The sequence below is a fragment of the Chiroxiphia lanceolata genome, chromosome 4 (assembly GCF_009829145.1).
Source record: "Chiroxiphia lanceolata isolate bChiLan1 chromosome 4, bChiLan1.pri, whole genome shotgun sequence".
Classification (NCBI taxonomy): Eukaryota; Metazoa; Chordata; class Aves; order Passeriformes; family Pipridae; genus Chiroxiphia; species Chiroxiphia lanceolata.
This window is the reverse complement of record NC_045640.1, coordinates 6,491,769-6,513,187: the sequence shown is the minus strand read 5'-3', so window position 1 is coordinate 6,513,187 and position 21,419 is coordinate 6,491,769. Positions and strand designations below refer to the sequence as shown.

Here is a 21,419-nt window from a genome sequence, read left to right as displayed (position 1 = left end):
CAATGAATTCACTAATTACTCAGAGTGTTCAGTAGCTGTATTTTGTTCTTTTTCCAGTTCATAATACAGAAAGTTCTGGAGGACATGCAGCACTTAGTGAATACATCTATATACAGTCAGCCAGAATTCAGATAAAAATAATACAGCGATCAAAGGAATTATTCTGGCCTGCCAGATACATTGAACAGACTAAAGATGTTTTGTTTTTTTTAATAAAGAAAAGATTAAGACTTTATTCAAGATGTATATCAAGCAGTATAACAAAACCAGCAAAACATCAACCTTTGGAATACTGTTGTCCTTGTGAGGCATCAAGTGTGTACCACTGCATCACAGACCTTTTCTACCCATCACAGGAAAGAAAATCACACCAAGTGCACAAGTAATGAGCCTTAAATAGTTTGTCTAAACGCAAATCCCAACGTAGTGTTCTCTGCTAGTTCAAATACGGTGCTGGATGCAAAAAGGGGACCCGAAACTAACAGCAAAAAGGAGACTGTGGGTAACGAGCATTCGGTCACGAGGGTTCATCACGACATGGGGACGCGTCAGAGAGCAGCCAGAGGCAGCAGGTTGTTTACAGGAGGAGCATCGTCTCTCTCCAAGCAGCTTTTTCCCCTCCCGGCAGGAATAAATTACCTGATTCCTTCTGTGCTGGGTTTGCACTTCTATAATTTAGGTGAGTGCGGGATTCACTCCAGGGTGACACACGAGAAGTGTGCCTTGTGTTAGATGTGATCCCGATTCAGCAGCTGGCGACCGCTGGAGCTGCGCTGACACTGGCCCCCGTGGCAGGAGAGGAGGCACTGAGGGCTGCACTGGGCTGCTCTGAGCTTATTCTCTTCATAACTGAGTGGATTTATAGTAAATTGGTGAGGTAATTCACAGGCCTGTTTACCACAGACCATCTTCAGCTGCACTTTCCTTCCCCTCAGCCTCGATTTTATGTGCTCAAAATAATGCACATTTCACTGGAGCCTTGAGCTGGGCAAAGGCTGTTTCCATGGGCTGGCCTCTTCCCTTCAGGGTTCCACTCTCTCGGCCCTCCCTGAGACATCAGGAGGTGCCTGCCTGCCCTACAGGACTGATGGTAGGGGCCAGCTGCCTGAAAGGTCCCAAAACTGGGCTGGTTTTACCTAACCCAGATCTGTTGCTATTTTAAACCATCTGATGAAAGACTGCTTGATTTTAGGAGGAGAGATCTGGAAGTTGTCAGCTGGCCTGCACCCTCAGAGCTGGAGCTGGGAGGGAGCTAAGAACTGCTGCCTCCCCTTCCATCCATCCAGGCATCCATCCATCCCTGCATCCTCTCCTTGCCGGGTCCTGCACACCCCGGTGTGCCAGGAGGGGTCAGCAGCAGCGCAGGAAGGCGACTCGCTGGAATCGGGCTTGTTCCTTGGCAGAGGATCCAGAGAAAAACTGGAACAAAAGACTTCACCGGTGTCGTTTATTCTCGTAGCCAATGGGTGAAATGACAGAGTTGGGGAAAGACCTGTAAACAACCTGTGTGAGGAAGGTGAGGAATCAAAAGCGAGTGGCCGTTCTCGTCTGTACAGAACACTAGAGCACGAGTGCACGTGGTCAGGCATTGACATGTCTGTCTGTCTATACACAAATATACAGCTCCGCTGATAAACTGATACATTTTTGCCAGAGATATGAAAAGGTTTATTTTTCTCATTTATACAGTGAATGTTTTGAGAGATATAAGGCAACTCCCTTGTCAACATTTCACCTCAGCACTTAAGAAATGCTAAACAGTCAAGTTTTCAGTAAAACAGCAGATTAGACGCACATTTAATAGTTTTAGTGAGAATCAATGTTAATACAGTGTGTCTGAGATTAGAACTTGTCAGATGTTTTGCAGCTCTATGTTGTTGGGGTTATTTGGCATAATTGAGTGCAAACTTGTCAGCTTCTTTTTTTATCTTACAGCAGCCCATTGCATAGCAGGGAAACATGGCTTGCTTGCAACAGGATTTTATTTTCTGCTAACAGTGCAGGCAGTTTTTCTATTTATTTTTAATGTTTGCCAAAAGAAATCAAATAAACTCTAAAGCCGCTTAAAAACAAAATACACAAGCTTAGCTCCTCAAAGCTTTTGCTGAGTATCTTCCAAGGACTGACTCTTCTGTAACTGCTATTTAGACAGCTTTGTTGGTTTACTTTTTGAAGAATTTTTCCTTCTTGCACATTGCAAAATATGACTGAATCAGCACATGTAAAGGAAATAAAATTCTCAGGTAATGAGGCCAAATACTGTGGCAGACACAGGAAATACCTGCTTGCTTTTTCCATTTCCCAGCCAGGTCAGGTATACATTTGTGTGTGCACATAATTAATTTCTTCCTTTCTTCCCCACATGTGTAGGAAGCTGTGGGGGAGGCCTCAGGGACCCATTGGACAGGAAAGGTTTCAAAGGCCACTTCAGAGTTCTCTCTGAGCCTGACACACTCCATCCTGGGCTGCAACACCTGACCTACATGAGCAGTGTTCACCACGGAGCCCGTGTGCTGATCCATTGGTGATGGCACATCCTAACATAATGCTAAATGTTTTTCTAGTCTATGTGACAGGTTCAAGAGCAAACACAAAGGGCCACGTAATTAAATTATGTGTGAATCTCACATGCTTAAACACTCACAAGAGACACCAACTTGAAGCACAAATACACAAACCCTACCACGTCTTCCTCTTCCTTTTATATGTCTCATTTATATATGGATACAAATACACCACTCCATCTGGTTCTCGTGGTTCTAACCAAACTCCACGTTACAGGAGAAACTCCAGGCTTTAAAAACCAGCTCAGACCCAGCACCCTCCTCTGCTTGTGCAAGCAGAACAGCAGCCCCTCACCAGGAGAGCAGAGTGCTGGGAATGGCACTGTTGCAGCAGGGGAGAAAGGTTTGTTTTCCCCTGGAAATGCATCACTAAAGCAATTCTAACTTCTGTGGCTGCAGCTGGCACATGCCTGGCTTGCTCACACTTTTAAACTGGCAGCAGAACACTGGCCACAAGCAGTGGGATCTAGTTCTTCTACCCGCCATTGTTTTCCACAAAATACTCTCCTGGCTCAGGCTGATCAAAATTAAGACTCCTCCTTCATTACATTGTTGAAACTATTTATTTTCTCTTGCATGTCTCTTCCTCATCCTCTGTAGGTGGTTCTGTCTCTATGGGTTTAGCACAACGATTTTCTCAGAACACGTGATTTACTTGCAGAAACAGAATTGTAGTTGCAGCTCAGCTTTCGCTAACGAATCTTGGACATTTTGTACAGTCAAAGTACTTTGACATTTGTTACGTCATTCACAGTCTTGAGGAGGAAGGGAGGAAAGAAAAATCCACGGGTTCTGCAAATCCACTTCATCAATGATAAAGCCATAAATAAATACACCGTCAACGTATCATCGTGAGTAACTGATTATTGTTGTTTCTGCTATGCATTCACAGAGCAAGAGCTATGCAGACACAAATGAAATCACGAAGGTACAGCGTGGGTGGGTGCACACTCTGCAAACCAAACCAGGACCCCTCACCTGCAGGTGTGTGCCAGACTGTCCTACCCACGTCACGGACCCACAGGAGCAGCGTGGCACAGAGGGATATGGAGAGGGGAGAGAGAAAGGCCATGTCTACAACGCTGGACATCAAAGCACATCCATCCCACTGCTGTTTCCTACATTATTAACGAGTAGCTCTTTAAGGCAGAAGAGAGACATTCTGTGGATCTTGGTGCTATTGGCTCATTGCACTCACATTGTTTCAGTGGCAGAGGATGAGGTACTTTTCTTCCTGAAGCGAGGTCTAAGGGTCCTAGGCGGTGCCTGTGGAAAAGCAAGACAAAACTTCAGTGGCATAATAGGAAAACGTATTTTCTTTCCTTACAACTCACCCATCTTTGAGGGACCCCTGCAGCAAGGATCCCATTCCAGGCATGAAGCAATGGAGAAGCAGATCTTGGCTCTGAGGATCATTAATGAACAACCAGCTGAGGACTAACCCCTGTTGTAGTCCTTTACTCAGGTTACACCGACACCTTCCCCTCTGGCGCTCGGTTAGAGGTGTGGCTAAGGATTGCTAATAACACAACAGTTGAAAGAGCCAGGTCAAACTGGTGCCATGTACAGCAGCTCATGGGTCAGGATATCAAACTGGTGGCAGGGAGCCAGCCCTGGTGTCTCACAGTGCATCTTGCACTGTCCAACCCATCTGCAGCACCTCAGAGGGCACAGCTCATGGGCAGTACAAAGCTGAAGGGGTCCCCAAGGTGAAACATCTGTAATTCTCTCAAAGCAGAATTCTTAAAAATCAGCCTCTTGCTTGGGAGAGAGGCTAGACACAATCAACAGAAATTATTTTAGAAATCAGCTACTGGAATTCTGCCTTGCAGTCAGCTGACAAAGAGAGCTTTGACAAGAAGGAGCCCTGAATGCCCAGGAGGAGGCAGACTAACTCCATGGAATTGTTTACTGTGATTAACCCTGTTCTCCACACTGAGACAGAAAGGAGTTAGACTAGCAAGCAAACAAACAAAAGAAAAACCCTAATCTGCAGTGCCTACTTCTCTCAAAAGTGTGTGTCTTGCAAGCTTCACAACAAGAAACAGTTACCGGATGTTGTAAAGGAGCACGAATTCTCAGCGTGGAGCTCTGTCACAGCACCAGGTAACACTGCAAGGCCTGGAAGGCTCTTCTACTCCATTTACATAAATATCCAAAGCCTTGTTTTCTTTAACAGCATCAATCTATTTACCTGTAAGGCTCTGAAAGGATCTTATCATTCACAAGGGAGGACTTTGTAATTTCTATTTTATAGGACTTTCAAACCCAAGACTGTGCCATGTTTTTGCATTCCCACAATGCAGCAAGGTATAAATATTCATATAGATAAGGAACTGCAGCACTGTGAGGTTTTATTTAGACCCCACCTAAATCTCCTTTTTTCCTAGCTTGACCATAAAACAAAGTAGTTTCTGGCCCCCAGAGGTAGGACAATCCATCAGAAGGGATTGCAACTGCTGACCAAACCCAGTATAACTGATTTTTCTACAGGCACAAATTCAGACTCCTTTAAGGGAATCCACACATGGAAAAAAAATGAGCGAACCCACAGCAAGACCTACACTCGGAAAAAACAGAAATGTATTGCTTGGACTGTGTGGTTTTACACCAAAGAGAGAGATTTGTTCAGTTGAAGGTTCAAGGAATGTCACAGAAGGAGAAGCCTAGACAATATGGAAATACCTCAAGGGGTTGATCCTTCTTTTTGGGCCTTTTGTTCAGGGATGCAAAATCGTTCTCTTCATCATCTGAGAACACCGAGCCTTTTGTTTCACAGTTTGTCTCAGGCGGCTTCTCATACCTATTGTCCACACTTATTTCACCTATTTAACATGGCCATTTACAGTCTAAATGTGAAGACAAAGGATGGAGAGATCAGTGATGGTTTGATTCACAGGCTGCCAAATGTCACCTCACTGCAAAGCCATGCATCTCCCAGGGATTAATTGGCAGAAGATTCACACACACACTCTAGTAATAGCAGCTCTTGTTTACAAACCCACTATAAGCTCTGTTTTTATTATTTTACATAGAATTGAGACTAAATTCACAGTCCCTGACGTTTGGGAGGTTGATTCTAGAAAGAGAGGCTCTTTTGTTTTGCTCAGGGATAAACAAAATAGCTGATTTCTTGAATTGCTGACTCCATCCATAGCTTCTGCACATTTACTGCTTCCAGGAGGAGTATCCTCTAGAAGACTCCAAATGGGTGTTGAAGCCCTCCAGTTGGCACAGAAAGCTGCCTGGGATGCAGAAACACGAAGCACAGAAGCACTAACACACTTGAAGCTGAGAGATCTCAAGGCAAGCACCCAGTCTGAGATTCACCAGAAGCTTCACCAGGCATGGAATGGACCCTCAGCAAGTGGGTGTGTTGCTGCAAGATCAGAGCAGGGAAAAGTCTCTCTTCTGTCACTCTGAAGTAAATGTAAATGTGATGGAGCATTAACTCCACTGATAGATCTGAAGGCAGATTATTGCCCCATGACTACACACAGAGGTGGTGGTTCTTATCCTTGGACCTTTGTGGGACTGGTCACACTCCACAACAAAATTCATCTGCTTTAAATCCAGACAGTGAAATGAGACAGCATTTTTAATGAACAATCCAAAGCAAGAGAATAAGAGGAAACCCAACATGACCAAGCTTCCTGCATCTCCACAGTTTCCTTACCAGCAGGGCTGGAGCTTTCCGAGGCGGCTTTTTTCATTCCGAAACATGTCAGGACTGGAAGTGTTTGCTGTGTAGATGGCACTAATCACAATTACTGGGTCTACACTTTGACTGTTGCATGAACACACATAGGTATAATGTTCTGTGCTTCTTGTCTCACCTTGACTGCAAGTCTGCTTTTCCAAAGACTAAAGCCCAAAGACTGAAACCAAAGAGGATTCTTAAACATCAAATACTTATTAATCCATTTTGATTCTTAAAGCCCAAAAGAACTGAATTCCCCAACCGCTCTTTCAGTTGGGTAACAGAGAGACAGAGGAAAGTGATTTGGCTACAGCAACACCACCAGTCACAAGCAGGTCACTGGGGCTCCCTCCAGTGCCAAACTGAAGTCAGCAATTAATTGTTCTCAGCCCACAGGATGCAGCTGTTGCTGGAGACAGTGGTCTGTGCAAACCATCCTCTGCCCACTGACCCTGTGTTTCTACCCCTTTATCACCATGTGCCTGGGCAGGCTGGAAGACACCAACAGAGGTCTCCAGGAAGAGCTGGAGGTTGATTTTTTTCCCAGTTGTAATTAAGATGTTGACAGTCACGTTGCAGAGGCCAGGGATAATGCTGAATCGTTTTTCTTCTGTGTGTGACTGCTGTGTGAAGATTACACTGTGGGGAGAATTAAATACTCCCTAGACCACAGGGCAAAACAGTACAGGAATGTTTTATTTTACTATTTTATCTCTCCACTTGGGAAGTGAGCTACTCAGGAGCAGCCTAGCTTAGGCCATTTTAGATGTGGAAACTGGTCATTGTTGCCTCTCTATGAGAAAAAAAAGGAGACAAGTTTAGTAAAAGTGGTTCAGAATTTCTTTCAACGACCTCACTGAGGTTTGCACAGTGGCACACCACCACACCTTCAGCCACGTGCCATTGTGAGGGGACCAGGGCTTTCCCCAGGGAAAAAGGACTTTGAATGGAACAGGATGGAGACGTGTTGGAGAACCAGTCAGAGTGTTCAGGGACTAGAGTGATGAGACACTGGAAACTGAGGCTGAGAGCAGATGGGATCAGAAAAAAGTGCCCTGCCTCCCTTTTCTTGCAGCCAGTGCTGCAAGAGGAGACAGAAGCAGCTGTCAGCCCTAATAACACTCCCAATGTTTTTTCAGCATACATTACTTCCTTACTTATTGTTCTCTCTCTTGATTTGGGTGCTGGTCAAAAAAATTTCCAGACAGCTCTGCCATCCGTGTCACCTGTATCCACTGTAGGCACAGCCTCCTGCAGGCTCTTTCATCTCTTTCATTCTCCCCATCAGCCTGAGCGTCACATCCATGTCCTGGAGCTGCTTCCGTGAAGACCAAGAGGAGAGCTCAGCCTCCAAGCTGGCACATATTGCTTTGATCCCTGCACCTGAGAGGTCTGACACCCTCCTCCGTGCTCCATCTCACTGTGAATGAGGCACTGCAAACCAGCCAAATGGGAACCAGTTCTGCTTCAGCCTCACTGAACTGGAAAAGGGAAGAAGCGGGGCTATCCCAGGCCTTTCCACTACATTTCTGACCATTGAGAAAGGAGATGGAGATGTAAAGTGAACGGATGGGTTCTGGGACACCAAAGTTTGTTACTGGAGAAGGTAAAGACTGAGGAGCAAAATGTGTTGTCAGGGCTGGCATGTGCTTCTTGAGGACAGCACTTGGCCTTGGGTGACCTCCTGAGTGTTTCTAAGAGACACCTTTAGGATCTGAGACTGTGGGGTCTCAGGTCACTATCAGATGTCCACAAAGTAGCAGAGCCAGAAGTGCATGCTGCTCCAGGGAAGCAGCCAACAGCCCCAGGGACTGTGCCACAGCCAGGAGGTGGCTGTGTAAAAACATGGATCACACACCAGACCTTTGATCTGGATCTCTCTGGGAGACACTCTCTCCCATCTCAGGGCAGGCTGTGCTTCAGGTGTCTCCACCTGTTACATTTGTGGCTCCACACCTTTGTGTGGAGGGGCTGGATTGCTGCAGAAATGGGAAATGGGCTGGTGTGCCAGGACTAAAGCTGCTGCTGCCTCTGGCAAACACCTTTTCAACACCCAGACCAGACTACACTCCTCTCTCCACTAAGGCAAGACAGAATCTGACTATAAACAGTCTAAGGAAATGGACCCTTTAATTCTAGTTCCTATCATTATATCTTAATTCCTCCAAAGGGCACTGATACAGCACAGTATTTGCCACATTGTGTGGGAAGTCCTGAAACTGGGCACATTTCAAGTTAAAGTAGAAATTCGAGTGCTCTGAGAATTGGGATCTAAGCTGTTAAATGCATCACAGGGAACAACCAAGCACAGACAGGTGAATGTAGGGCCAGGTCATCATCATCTTTAATCTTGTGATTAAACAAGGGCTAAGAAATCTCACTTGCAACGCTCTTTCTACAGTAACTACTGGGATTCAGTAGTGGGATTCAGCAATCACTTTGATTCAGACTCTGGTCTGTGCTGCTGTGAAAATCCCGAGTAACTCCTATAGATTTTCATGGGTACAACAGAGATCAGGACCTGGCCCACTCTAACTACAGGTGACCAAATTAATTGGATCTAGACACTCTGAAAAATCTGGATATTTAAATACAGTTACAGTAGGAATCAGGCAACTTTGAGAGAAATTGGACCTCCCCTTATTTTGCTGGGCACAATACTTCTTCCTCCCATCACTGTAATTCCTCAGGAGCAATGGGGAAAACCACAGTCACAGACTACACAAGACAGGAGCAAGGTATTGTATTATTGTAATGGAAGGTAAGGTCACTCCAAAGTTAAGCCTTTCCAGGGGATAATTCACATAAAGAGGTTTGCACACCAAGTAAAAAGCCCGGGAAAACAGATATTTATTATACGATGGCCATCAGCTTCTTTCCCCTGCAACAAAGATAAATTCACCATCATTTCCAAAAGACATTGACCCAAGTCCTGTACTTCCCCAGCAGTTTTCATTGCCAAACCAAGAAGTTAGGAGCAGGCAACTCCACCAGCACACACTGCCCAAGAGCCACAAAACAGAGGCAGACATCCTTTCCAAAGCTGGAGTCAAATGCAACCAAAGCAAACAAGTCTAATCACATCAACAAAGACATCCATTAATGAAAACACATCCCACAAATGAGTAAGTTGTTAAATGCTAGTCTATTCCAAACACCTCAGAAGAAAATTCATGCAATCTGTAACACTTACATCAGAGTCCCATAATATTTACATAGAGAAAAGGAAAGAATAAACTGTTAGAGGAAAACATTTGGGTGCAGAGGGGGAAGGAACATTGTTTCAGAACACAGAAACATTCATCTTTGCTTTTATCATATCTGTGGCTCAGCTGGAGCTTATTAAACAACAATTAATATTTTAACTTTCTGTTGGTAAAATGCAAACATATTTAAAGAACCTACTGATTTTCTATGAAATTTTTTTCTTCCCTGAAATAACTAAAATAAGTATTAAACTCTTTTTAAAGAGAAACTCCCAAAGTGCCATTCAGAAGTACCAGTGCAAAGTGATGCAAATCAGCCCTGTAAAAATTTGATTCAGTATTTAGTAAAGGGAAGTTTTAAGGAGAAAATGCCTACAGCAACAGAAAGTTGTTGTTTGTTCTTTAAGTCCAATAAGGTTAAAAAAAAAAAATCCCCCTAATGAGAGCTGGAAGCAAAACTGGCTAAGAACAAAAATTAAACCACCCACAGCATTTAATTGAATTAGTTTAGAGATGTATGATCAGCCCCCTTGACACAAAGCCAATTAGTGTTTTTAGAGCACTTTCCACTGTAATAACTCATGTTTGCAGCCTACCACAAAGGGGTTGGACACAGCTAATAGACCCATAAGGTGATTTGTTTAAAACACCAGTGTCCATCAAGGTGCTCACTGAGCTGTGCTCCTGGTTGTGTGTGATCTGTCACCTCGTGGAGCACAACCCTGCAGCGCACACCCAAACCCAGTCCCGTTCATCACTAATGCCCTTGGCACATCTCTTACCCTGCCTAAGGCTCCTGACCAGCATTTGAGTATTAAATGCCTCCTCAAATATTTGCCGCCTGAAAAGTTCTCCTGATATACAGCTGATTCTTCAATTTATTGTCTGCAAGGATTAAAATTGTTCCTCCCTCTCACCATGCCCCAGGTCTTCGCAACAGCACCTAAGAGACGTTAGTTGAGAGAATACCACCACACATAATATTTGTTACTTCTTAAATGCCAGTCCCAAGCAAGACTGTTTAATATTGACCAGCATTAAGCATTCGCCAGGCACTGCCAAAAGATAAACAGATATCCCTGGAGATTTTCACTCTGTCCTCTCTGAGGGGGAAAAAGAGCTCTCACATAATTGTACTGTTGCTCCTGAATGCTGCAGCCTGACTTTCCACAGAACACAGAGGAGATAAATCAGAAACTTGTGTAAAGACCTGGAAGGAGTTTCACCAGTAAAGTCCTGTCACTGAACTGGAGCAAGAGGAGCTGGCACAGGAGCTGTCAGGAAGATGTGCTTGAGTACATCTGGTGGAACACACTTGTATTTGGTGAAGCTGCCCAGGGCAAAGGAGGAGGAACATCCTGAATTGCGTCAATGCTCTGTCACGTGCGGACTGTGAGGCCGGTGGGAATGATCCAACTGGGCTGGAAAGGGATCTCCTGTGAGGAAAACAGCTCCAGCACAGAGAAGCCACCACTGCTGACAGGGACAGACCTGCTCCAGCTCAGGGGTGCTCAGGCTGTGCTCAGCCTGGCCTTCAGGCTCCACAGAAATGCACACTCCATGGCACCTGCAGGTCACATCCTCATGAAACCTCCTCTCAGGATGTCATCTAGGGAGTGGAATGCTCAGACTTTTGCTCCACCAGCCTGTGCTCTCGTAAGAGCTGTGGGGGTTTCTGTGAGTCAAAAACAATTGAGTTCCACCTGCCAGAGCATTAACGCAACTGCTCCTGCCAAAAAGGCTCTAAACCAGCCTTTAATACTCCTCCTTGAGGTAAGGCTTGACTGTCTGCCCATTTAGATTATTAACTCTTTGGAAATGAGAACTGCTGAGAACTGAGACTCTGAGACTGGCTACAAAAAAGTTTGTGCCAAGGAAAAGATGAGTGCCAATAGCTCAGGGCAACTTAGCCCTAGCTAAACAAATTCAGATTCTTTCTTTCTCCCAGCTTTTCGTGGCATTGAAAAATGCTCACATGACGTAGTCAGCTCTCCAAGCTACCAAAGCTGCACTTACAAAGGAGCACTTTAACGGCAGGCCACTGTCTGAGAGTGCATTAATGCATCTATTGCCTTGGAGACAGAGAAAGGGCGGCCTGTGGAGACAGAATGAACCCTCTATGAGATAGAGCCTCAGCACATCCCTATTGACATGGTCTAAGGGCCTGGATTATGTTGGAGAGGGGGTGGGAATAGTAAGACAAGCCAGTCTGAAAGACAGGGCACGCAATTTCAACCAGATCAGCACGACTTTGGGTCCAATTTGTAAACATATTGGACTGATCACTGCTTTAGCATCATTAAATGACTTTCCTAAGATTAACTCATGACTATTAAGCCCATAAGGATTTAGTGATTTTTTTATAAATAACACTTCTAAGTCAAATCCATAAAATTGGTTTAGGCTAAAATTAGAAGAGTATTAATAAAATGCCCTGTGAATATGAGTGTTTCACAATTCCTTAAACAGACACCACCCTAAACAGGCCTCGTTGTCCTGCACAGTGGCACACTTGCACAGAAAAGGACAACAGGGAGGGTGACAAATCAAACATGAGGGTGGTTTGCCACCTATGCAGGGTGCAAGGAGACTGGGATCACCAGCCCCCAAGCACTGGTGCTGCACAGGGCTGTGGCACCAGGTGCAAGGCAGTGGGATGGCACAGATGGCTGCAGCACGGTGGCAGCACTGTGATCCTCTAGTCCCTCTGCTGCCGTCCCCAGGTTGATTGGTGTGCAAAATTAACAAAAAGCACATGAGATGAGAAGAAAAGGAGTTACAAAGGTCTTTTGCCTCCACCAACATGAGACACTGCCAGTCTGGATTTCTTTTTTCTCTCAGACAAGCTGCTTGGCATCACCATCCTCTGGCATGCCCAAATTGGAGGTCTCCCACTCCTTTCATCTGCCACAGGGACAAAATGCAGAAGTGACACGTCTCGGCTCTTAGCAACCAAACTAACTGGCACAGCACTGAAAGGACCACCAGCAGCTAAACCATTCACTGCATTCCTATGTTTGTAAACACAATAAACGCTGGGGACAGTGGGGACATTTTTCAAAAACGGCTGTAGTGCAGACTGGAACAGGGAGAGTCTGTTCAACCCTATCTTGTCATACCCGAGTCTGCTACTGGGCTTTGTTACATACTCTGCTTATCCCAAATACAAATGTCCTCTCCACCAAGAGAAACACCTGCCAATCCCTAGAGAACAGAGCAAAACAGGGCTGGGACTGAGGAGGGTTTGCTCTTGCTGCGTTCCCAGTGGGTTTACACTAGCACTGGGAGACACATGGCAGAGGAGTTACACTGCACAGCAAGGACATGGCACATCCTCTAGAAGAGAAAGGAATGAAGTTTTTCTCCAGAGAAACATTCCCCAGCCTTGGGTAACAGAGGTCAGTACAGTGAGAAGCACTGCAGCACTTGCCATCAGCACACACACAGATGCCAAACCCTGGCCTTCCCCAGTGTTTGTTTCCCTGGTGTTAGGAAACCCAGTGAGCAAGAGCGGTGGGAGCAAGCCAGGCTGGGTAACACAGCCATGCCCAAAAGGGATGCATGGATACCAGGGCACAGGAAATCCAGCACTCACCTCTGAGAAGTCGGCACACCGAGCAACACGTGCACACTGAAAGAGGAGCTGAGTGTTAGGAACTCATTGGGCTAAGCCACTGACTCCCAGAAAACACTTGGCATCATCTGGAAGTGGGACTTCAAGGCCCTCACATGCACTGTCTCCACTGATAACATGGAGCAAAGACTCATCCCAGGCTGTGTCCCTCATGGATGTTAAGGATGGGATGAAGTACAGCTCCCTGGCTGTGCTCTCCGACCACTAAGCAGAAATAACTCCTGACTGGAGGATCTGGGAGTGTGGGTAAACAATGGGTAACACAGTGCCAAAGGCTGTATGATAATAAACATGGGGTGGGCTTGTTTTGCTATGTGCCTGGATTTTTTTTCAGTAGATTTAGACTTCTTGTACAAGTCTGGCTGCTGCAGCCATTCACACAGCTTCTAAGGGAAACCATCCACAGACCCCTGATCTTCCTAAATCAGGAGGGTCCTGCAGCAATTAAGATCTTGGTGGAATTGCCATAAGAGTGAAAATAACCAAGGGAATTGCACTGCATCCTTCAGTGCAAATGCAGGTGATTCATAGCTGTTCATGAAAGTGTGAACTTTACAACTTCATCTTGTGGACACCTTATGTTCCAGGAAACAGCCTAGAAATAATTTCCAGTTGGAGCCTTTCAATTTAATGCTCACACTGGCATCAATGACTCCATATAAAAAAAGCTTTTGAAGAAGAAAAAGGGTTGAGCCCTGCGTGATTTTTTTGTTTTGATTATACTGCATTGTAGACACTGGAAGTTTTTCCATAGTTTCACAGTCATTTTAAACCAGCACAAACCAGAGCTGCTGTTGAGAAGAGACATCCCACTGCACCTCACACTCTGGCCTCCACCTTCCTTGTCCCTTTACCGATGTCTGAGCTGTTGCTCTCTCCTGGTTTGAGGATCTGACCCAGGTCAAGAGCAACCTGGAAGCAAGGAACAGCATTTAACTCAAACCAGCTCCCTGACTGGGGCCAATATGTTAAAAAAAAATTTGAACATGTCCACAGGAAAGGCCAGTATGAGCCAAAAGCAAACAGATGGGTCACACCCTTTCAATGAAACTGCTGCCTCACACTGGCTGGATGCTACTGTGAAACTATGAGCTTCTTCAACCAACCTTATGAGATCTGCTGTGGGTTCAGCCTCTGATTTTAGACAGAAGAGAGCTGATCACAGTTTTATGACAGTTCATTCTGTGAGAGCTCAGACAAGACATGCATAGGGGTTGTTCTCACACACCTTTCTGGTTTGTAGTGACTAAACTAATCAGACTCGTCCTGACTGCTGATGTTCCCCCACCTTTGTTCTGTCCTGAAAAGCCTTTGGCTCTTCAGTGCAAAATCAAGAAACAGCCTTGACTGTCTCCTGCACAGAGGAATGGAGAGTGTCAGAAAGCACACTGCCCCTTTCTGCTTTGAAATCATTCCAGATGAGAATGATCTCAGCCTGGGGAGAGCTTAAGCAGAAAGGACACTCAGTCTGGGCAATACAGAGGGTGGTTCCATTGCTTGTGATCCTCTGGCCCAGGTAGCATCACCTCTGGACACTGACGGTCCTGTGATGCAACACAAATTAAGGCAACACTGTAAGATTAAGAAATGCAAAAGCCCCTCGCTATTAATAAGGACATGTCTTGTCTGTGATTGTTACTGGACATTCGCCAGAACAACAGAATTGCCTTGAAAAAATATATGGAAATACTGTTCTGGAGTTTCCAGTTTTCCGTAACAATGAGTAGCCACACGACATTTACAGTCCCCAGAGGAAAGGGGCAGTTCTGCCTGTGGAAAAAGCACAGGTTGGAACAGGCACTGAAGCTAAAATATCACGTTCTATCATCAGGGTGCCAGGACGCTAAGTCAAGAAATGCTGAACTAAGAGCAAAGCAAAGATCAGATGAAGAGGTGGTGGGCCTGCTGCGTGGAGGGAGGGGATCATTGTGTTTCCTTGGTGTGTGTCAAAGGAAGGTGTGCACACACTTCCCGGGAGAAGTGGTGATGACTCATGGAATGTACTTTTGGGGGGGTCGGCAGCCACTTCCACATCATGGCAAAAGCAGCCTCTGCCCCTTTGTGTCATCCAGGTGTGATGAGGAGGAGAAGGGTCTTTCTGTGGGATGGGTGTGAATACACCTGGAGCAGCTGGAGCCCACTATGTGCTGAGCAGATCCACGCCTGTGGAAGGACTATCCTCACAGCAGGACTGCTCAATGTATTGGCACCACTGCAAGGCACCAAAGACAGTAAAAGGTAAAGATAAAAAAAAGCAGGAAAAGGTAGAGGAAAAGGAACAATTCCCCTTATCTCAAAGGCAGCTCTTGCATATTTTATTTCTTGGCCTCATAAGACACTCTTCAGCAGGCAAAAATAAACCTGCTGCTGTGTCTGCATGAGGTTGTTACTGAGTGTCAAGCTCTTCACATAGTACTTTGTTTCAAGAGATTCATAGTGTCACAAATCCATCTAAACCAGCACCATTCACCTTATAAAAATAACAATAACGGAAATGAAACAAGCCGAGCAGTTATTTAATGCAGAGTGCAGCATGGTCCTGCTGCCAGCTTTTGGCCAAAGCCCACCCGTGCCAGCAGAGCCTTTTCACGTGTTTTGGTGGGCTTGGAAACACGTCCAAGAGATGTGAAACCAGAACCTGAACTGCTCCTGGTGCTCACAGGAGGACTGGGGGATTACACACCAACAGACCTGAGTTTCAGAAGCCTTCTCTGTGCAGGGAAGACAACAGACCTCTCTCTGTCCTCTATCTTTCCAACTCAGTTTCTTTCAGATATCACATCTGCTCTTAAACACAGTCACGCAACAGGATTGGAACCAGCAACACCAAATTCCACACCAGATCCGGCTGTGTTTCCACGTCTCAGGAAATGGGACCCATCTAAACTCCTGTAACCTCATTCTAAGGAGCCCTCTCTTGTTTTTACCTCACTACTGCAAGGGAGGGTGTGCTTCCACACACCATTTTTTCAGCGGCAAAGCTGGCTTGAGGAGCTTCCAGCTCCTGGCCTCTTGATCTCATGTCTCCCAAAACAGACATCTTGGAGGCTCCCAATAAGGCAGATTAGCAAATTGGCCTGAGCTAAAAATAATCCCTCAAAAATAGTACAAGAAGTACTTTTAATCTGGATCAAACTCAGGATTTCTTCCTCAGTTCACAGCTCTCCACTACTGGACAGCTTGAGTGGCCAGAACTGGGCTGTTCCTTCACCTTATCACAAGGCTGCTGTTCTCTCCCTGATGTGACTGTTGAGAAAATTAAACCTTTTACATCCCTGACAGATATATCAAAACATAACAAAAGGGAGTTACACAAGCAGTCCCTTATGCAATTTGTGTTTGTACCCTCCCACCAAACACTGTGACTCCTGTGTGTGCTCACGCACACTCCTGGGCACAGGAATGCCAGTCCCAAAGCAAAAAGGGTTACAACTGCTACAGCAGTGCTTGGGTTTTCCCTCTGTAAGGTTGGCTGTGGTCTAGCAATGCCCCTTCCTCAGGAAAATCCCATGTGCAGCAACACTCCTCAACACATTCAGTCAAAATAACATTTTTGGGTTCCTGTTCCTGCCACAGTTACTGATCAGTTGTAAATTCAGGCAGTGACCTTGAAAGCTGCACTTGCAGATGTTGGAAAACATCCTTATCACCAAGACAGATCACAGAATCATAGAATCACAGCATGGTGTGGGTTGGAAGGGACCTTAAAGATCATCTAGCTCCACCTCCCTGCCATGGGCAGGGACACCTTCCACTACACCAGATTGCTCAAAGCCTCATCCAATCTGGCTTTGGACACTTCCAGGGATACTGGGCATCAGGTGCAACCTCAAGCCCCTCTGATAATACAATGATAAATATAGTAATAACAATAATAATATAAGATCCAAAGAAACCTTCTTCAGCCCAAAAGAGTGCCTGAAGAAAGGGACCACCACAGTGCAAAGCCACCACTTCCAGGTGGTAACCCAAGTGGGGTCAGCTCTCAGCATTCTCCATGACAGGTCCCATATGATGACAGGGTTTTAGCTTTTATTGGCTGATTTAGTTAACATGCATTTTTATGTTGAGACATTATTGTTCCAGCTATACCTTAATTCTAACCATAAGCACCTCCACAGCCTTGAGGAGTTTCAGAGTTCTGATCAAAAAGGGTTGGTGGTTTCCATCTGCTTTTCCTTCCCAAGTACTTCATCTCAAAATTCCATAATAGTAGGGGCTGTTACCCTTTAGAAATTGAGCTATGCTGTCTTGTCAGTCAAAGAAAACACACTGGGTAAGAACACAGCTCTGTGTTCTTCATTATAACCATAACCTTTAACTCAAGCCCTCAGCTAATTCTCTTAATTAGTGTGGTCACAAAGAGATCAACAAGCAGGCACAATTCTAGCTGGCAGCAGCCAAGGACAATTAACATAAGCCTTCTTTGAATCATATAAAACTTTAGTTTTTGTTTTGGGAATCATTAATCTCCTATTTTAAGGTTTCTCTTGGCAACACTGGAAATAAAACACTCGCAAAAGGCAAGGACGTTTCCTTTTTTGTCGGATTTTTTTTTAATGCTGCTAACATAATTTGTGGATTTGCCGTGGAAGTAGGACAGAGGGAAAAAAGAGAGGGAAACACCTCTAACCAGCAAAAGCCCTCAAAAAAAAAAATCTACTCTAAGTCGGCTTTGGGTGCCAGGTTGCTGATGTAAGAGGTAATTGAGCATCAGGAGAACAGAGGTGCAGCACAGGTTCTGTTATTCTTAGGACAAGTTGGTTATTTAAACTGATACAGTGAGTGCAGAGTGAAAACTTCTCCTTATCAACACTAATTGGCAGAAACTGCAGATAAAATGCCCTATTTCTGGAATGCACTACTGATACCCTGCTCCTGGGTAACTACAGTGCATGGATGGAACTCTCCTGCTGGCAGTCGGTCACAACTAGTGTTCCCCAGGGCTTGGTACTGGGGCCAGTCCTGTTTAGGATCTTTACTGATGACCTGGACAAGGAGACCAAGTCAGTTTGCAGATGACACCAAGCTGGGTGGCAGTGTTGGTCTGCTGGGCAGCAGGAAGGCTCTGCAGAGGGACCTGGACAGGCTGGATTGATGGGTTGAGGCCAACGGACTGAGGTTCAAAAAGGTCAAGTGCTGCGTCCTGCACTTGGGTCACAACGCCCTGCAGCACTACAGGCTGGGGGAAGAGGGGCTGGAGCAGCTGAGGGAGCTGGGGGTGTTTCGCCTGGAGAAAAAGGAGGCTCAGGGGGAATGTTATTGCTCTCTACAACTACCTGAAAGGTTGTAGCCAGGTGGGGGATCAGTCTCTTCTCCCAGGGTAAGAGCAAAAAGAAACCAAGAGAAGAGAAAAGGGAGCAGTAGTTCTGCCTGTTCCCAGGGGCATGTAGCTCATTTTTGCTTAACACGAGAAAGAACTTCTTTATGTTTAAGGTGGCAGAGCACTGGAACAGGCTTCCAAGGGCGGTTGTGGAGTCTCCCTCTCTGGAGACATTCAAAACTCACCTGGATGTGCTCCTGTGTAACTTGCTTTAGGTGACCCTGCCTTTATCATAGAATCATAGACTGGTTTGGGTTGGAAGGCACCTTAAATATCATCTCATTCCAACCCCCTGCCATGGGCAGGGACCCTTCCAAGTACAGGAAAGCCACATAAATCTTGTAAGGTGTTGACCTTAAAAAACACAAACATCTACCATCACATATGGCTTTCAAGACCTGGGCATGGAAAATACAATCCCTTCTCTTTTACAAACCAAGGAGCAAAGATACCAGTGTCATACCAGTGTTTTGCAATACAGCAGGTTGTGGATTTACATGTCCTAACTCAGTCTTGCCACCTAACCACCACACTGCTTCTGCAGACACAGGACCCCGCTCCTTCAAGCCTTCCCCAAAAGTCTCCATAAAGCAGGATTTCTACTCTGACCAAGGCTGCAATGTCTACAGCCCCAGACAGGCTCTCTATTAATGTTTCTAAAGTTGATTTTTGTATCACAGTTACTGCTGCTGGGCTTTCCAACAGCTGGTTAGAAAGACCTTTTACAAGAAAGGTGACGTCTTTGGCTGAGTCACCCTCATGTCAAACACACAGTCTGGGGTATTTTTGCTGACTCCATCTGATGTCAGACTGACTATGTCCCACTGTCTCTAAAGCAGGAAAAAAAGAGGAGTCTAATGTTTCTGTGAGGGAGTGGGGACTGCTGACAGGAACATTTGTGGCATCTGAAGGCTTTGAGACAGGACAAAGAGCTGTGTGGCAGCTGTTCTGTAGTGACAGCTCATGCACACACTCATATATGTATATGTTACACATATATATAGCACACTTAATAGGCAGAGGCAAATTCTGCCTGCCCCTTGCTTATGTGCAACTCTCCAACTAAACAAATATGAAAGGTGCAGTGATGGAACTGTGTCTGGGCTTGGTGTGCCTAGAGCAGTGTCATCTCACACGAACACACTCCTCAAGATGTGACACAGTTTGGCTGACAGATCACATTCTTACACACACACACGATAGTTGTGACTCTGACCAATTCACCCCTCTGGACATTCTGACTACACACAAAACTGTATCTATGAAACAGCAGAAGGACTGGAGAGATCAGGACCATATCTTTGACTTAATATGATTCAAACTGAGAGCAAAGCTGGAGTCTTCCACACAGCACGATACTACCACCTGCAAGTGGAATCACCCTCCAGAGGTGTCTGTCCCTATCTTTGCAGGTAGAGAAGTAGGGACCTCAATGAAATCACTAAGTGAGATGGGACAGATAGAGGTCTCGGAAGATTTTGCAAATTTTTGCAGTCTTAGTTAGAAGAAAAATTAAAATCAAAATCTCGAATTACTTGGATCCCAAATTTGTGATCAACACTACGCTCAGTTTGAAAAGTTCACGAACAATTTTTCAGAGATTCATTCTGAGAGATCCTTGTACAGCGTTGATAGGAAACCAGACCAAAAAAAGGTACTTTTGTGTGTTGAGACAAGGGTGAGCTGACCAGGTGAGCTGTCTTAAGAGCAAAACTACAAAGGCTGTTCTACACAACATGGAATTAAGATAACTAAATTATGCTTTCTTTATGACACTAGTTATTTTGTTCTAAACATGTGACTTTTTTTAGGAGCTTTATATTCTGTGCAAGAACACTTTATTTTTGGATTCATTACTTCAAGAGAAGTCCATACAAGACCTTACATAAAGATGAGAATAAAACCAGTGGGCAACAGCATTAGCTATTCCAGTTTACCTGTAAAGAAAATCTATTCAACAGATAATGTTAAAAAAATAGAGTAGTCTGTGAGCTATAATTCTCAGAATTTGCAGAGGGCTTCATGGATACTCTTTAAGAAGGATAAGACAAGACATTTCTAATAGGTTCCAAAACTAAAGCAAACTAGAAGGGGCAGCAACTACACGGACTTGAATGTTTGCACAGACCTCAACACACTCAAGCTGAAACTGCTGAATTGCCAACATTCACTGTGAAAATTCATTGGGAATTTCACAAGCAACCAAGTGCAACTTTCCATGGCTTCTTATCACAGCAGTCAAGTTGTGTGATCTTTGGTGGGGTGTGGGAATCCCAGAAGCCATCTGGAACCACCTGCTTGGGATAACCCTCCATGTCTCAATTTTCGAGATCTAATCTGCAAAGCTATCTCCAATTAAATGTTTTGGATTTGGACTCACAAAGATTTCTTTAACCAAGCTTGAAATATTCTTTTATAACTTAATCCTCAGGAATGGATCTTATTCACACCATGATGTTTCTTCCCTTTGTTCTTTCAGAATTTGAAAACAAACTACTGCCCCTCAGAGACACGTTTTTTCCATACCAGTGCTTATGCAGTCGGCCTTCGTATCATAAAGAGCTGTCAGATCTTGGTCTCTGCTCCTAGGAGTGCTTTATATGGGTTTTATTTCTCAGTAGGCTTCATCACTGATAAATTTCTGGAACCACAACTGTTCAGTGCTGGAACAGCTACTGTACAGTTTAGGAAGAGTATAAGTGGGCCTCATTCAAACCAGATATCCATCAGAACTCACATTTATGTTTAGACGACATAGGGCAGAGAGACTGTCTCACCATATGGGGTCTTTGATGATAATAATGACCCTCGTCCACTACTGTACGTTGTTATCCCTTCTTTTTGCACTTCCATTAGCCCCTCTCATGGAAAGCCCAGGACATCTTGCAGCCCCCAGACCAGAGCCCAGCTTTCCAGCTCAGTTTGCAGAGACTGAGTCTGGCTCCCTTGCATGCCCAAGTCCCATCCTTGGTACCAGCCAGGAATAGTAACC

General features: G+C 45.1%; 1 protein-coding gene across 5 annotated transcripts in view; it reads right to left on the bottom strand.

The window, feature by feature from the left end:
* Positions 1–19: 19 nt before the first annotated feature.
* The window catches only part of REEP1 (receptor accessory protein 1), a 68,283-nt gene continuing 46,883 nt past the window's right edge, over positions 20–21,419 (bottom strand). For 3 of the 5 annotated variants that reach the window (XM_032685759.1, XM_032685757.1, XM_032685760.1), the window contains 3 exons: positions 13,066–13,101; positions 5,250–5,389; positions 20–3,830 (listed from right to left, as the gene is read on the bottom strand). In XM_032685759.1, coding sequence (XP_032541650.1) covers positions 3,759–3,830; positions 5,250–5,389; positions 13,066–13,101 — 248 coding nt within the window. In that variant the 3' untranslated portion in view covers positions 20–3,758. Of the gene's footprint in view, positions 3,831–5,249; positions 5,390–8,991; positions 9,146–13,065; positions 13,102–21,419 lie in introns of those variants that run through there. The other 2 variants (XM_032685761.1, XM_032685762.1) reach the window with 2 other exon arrangements.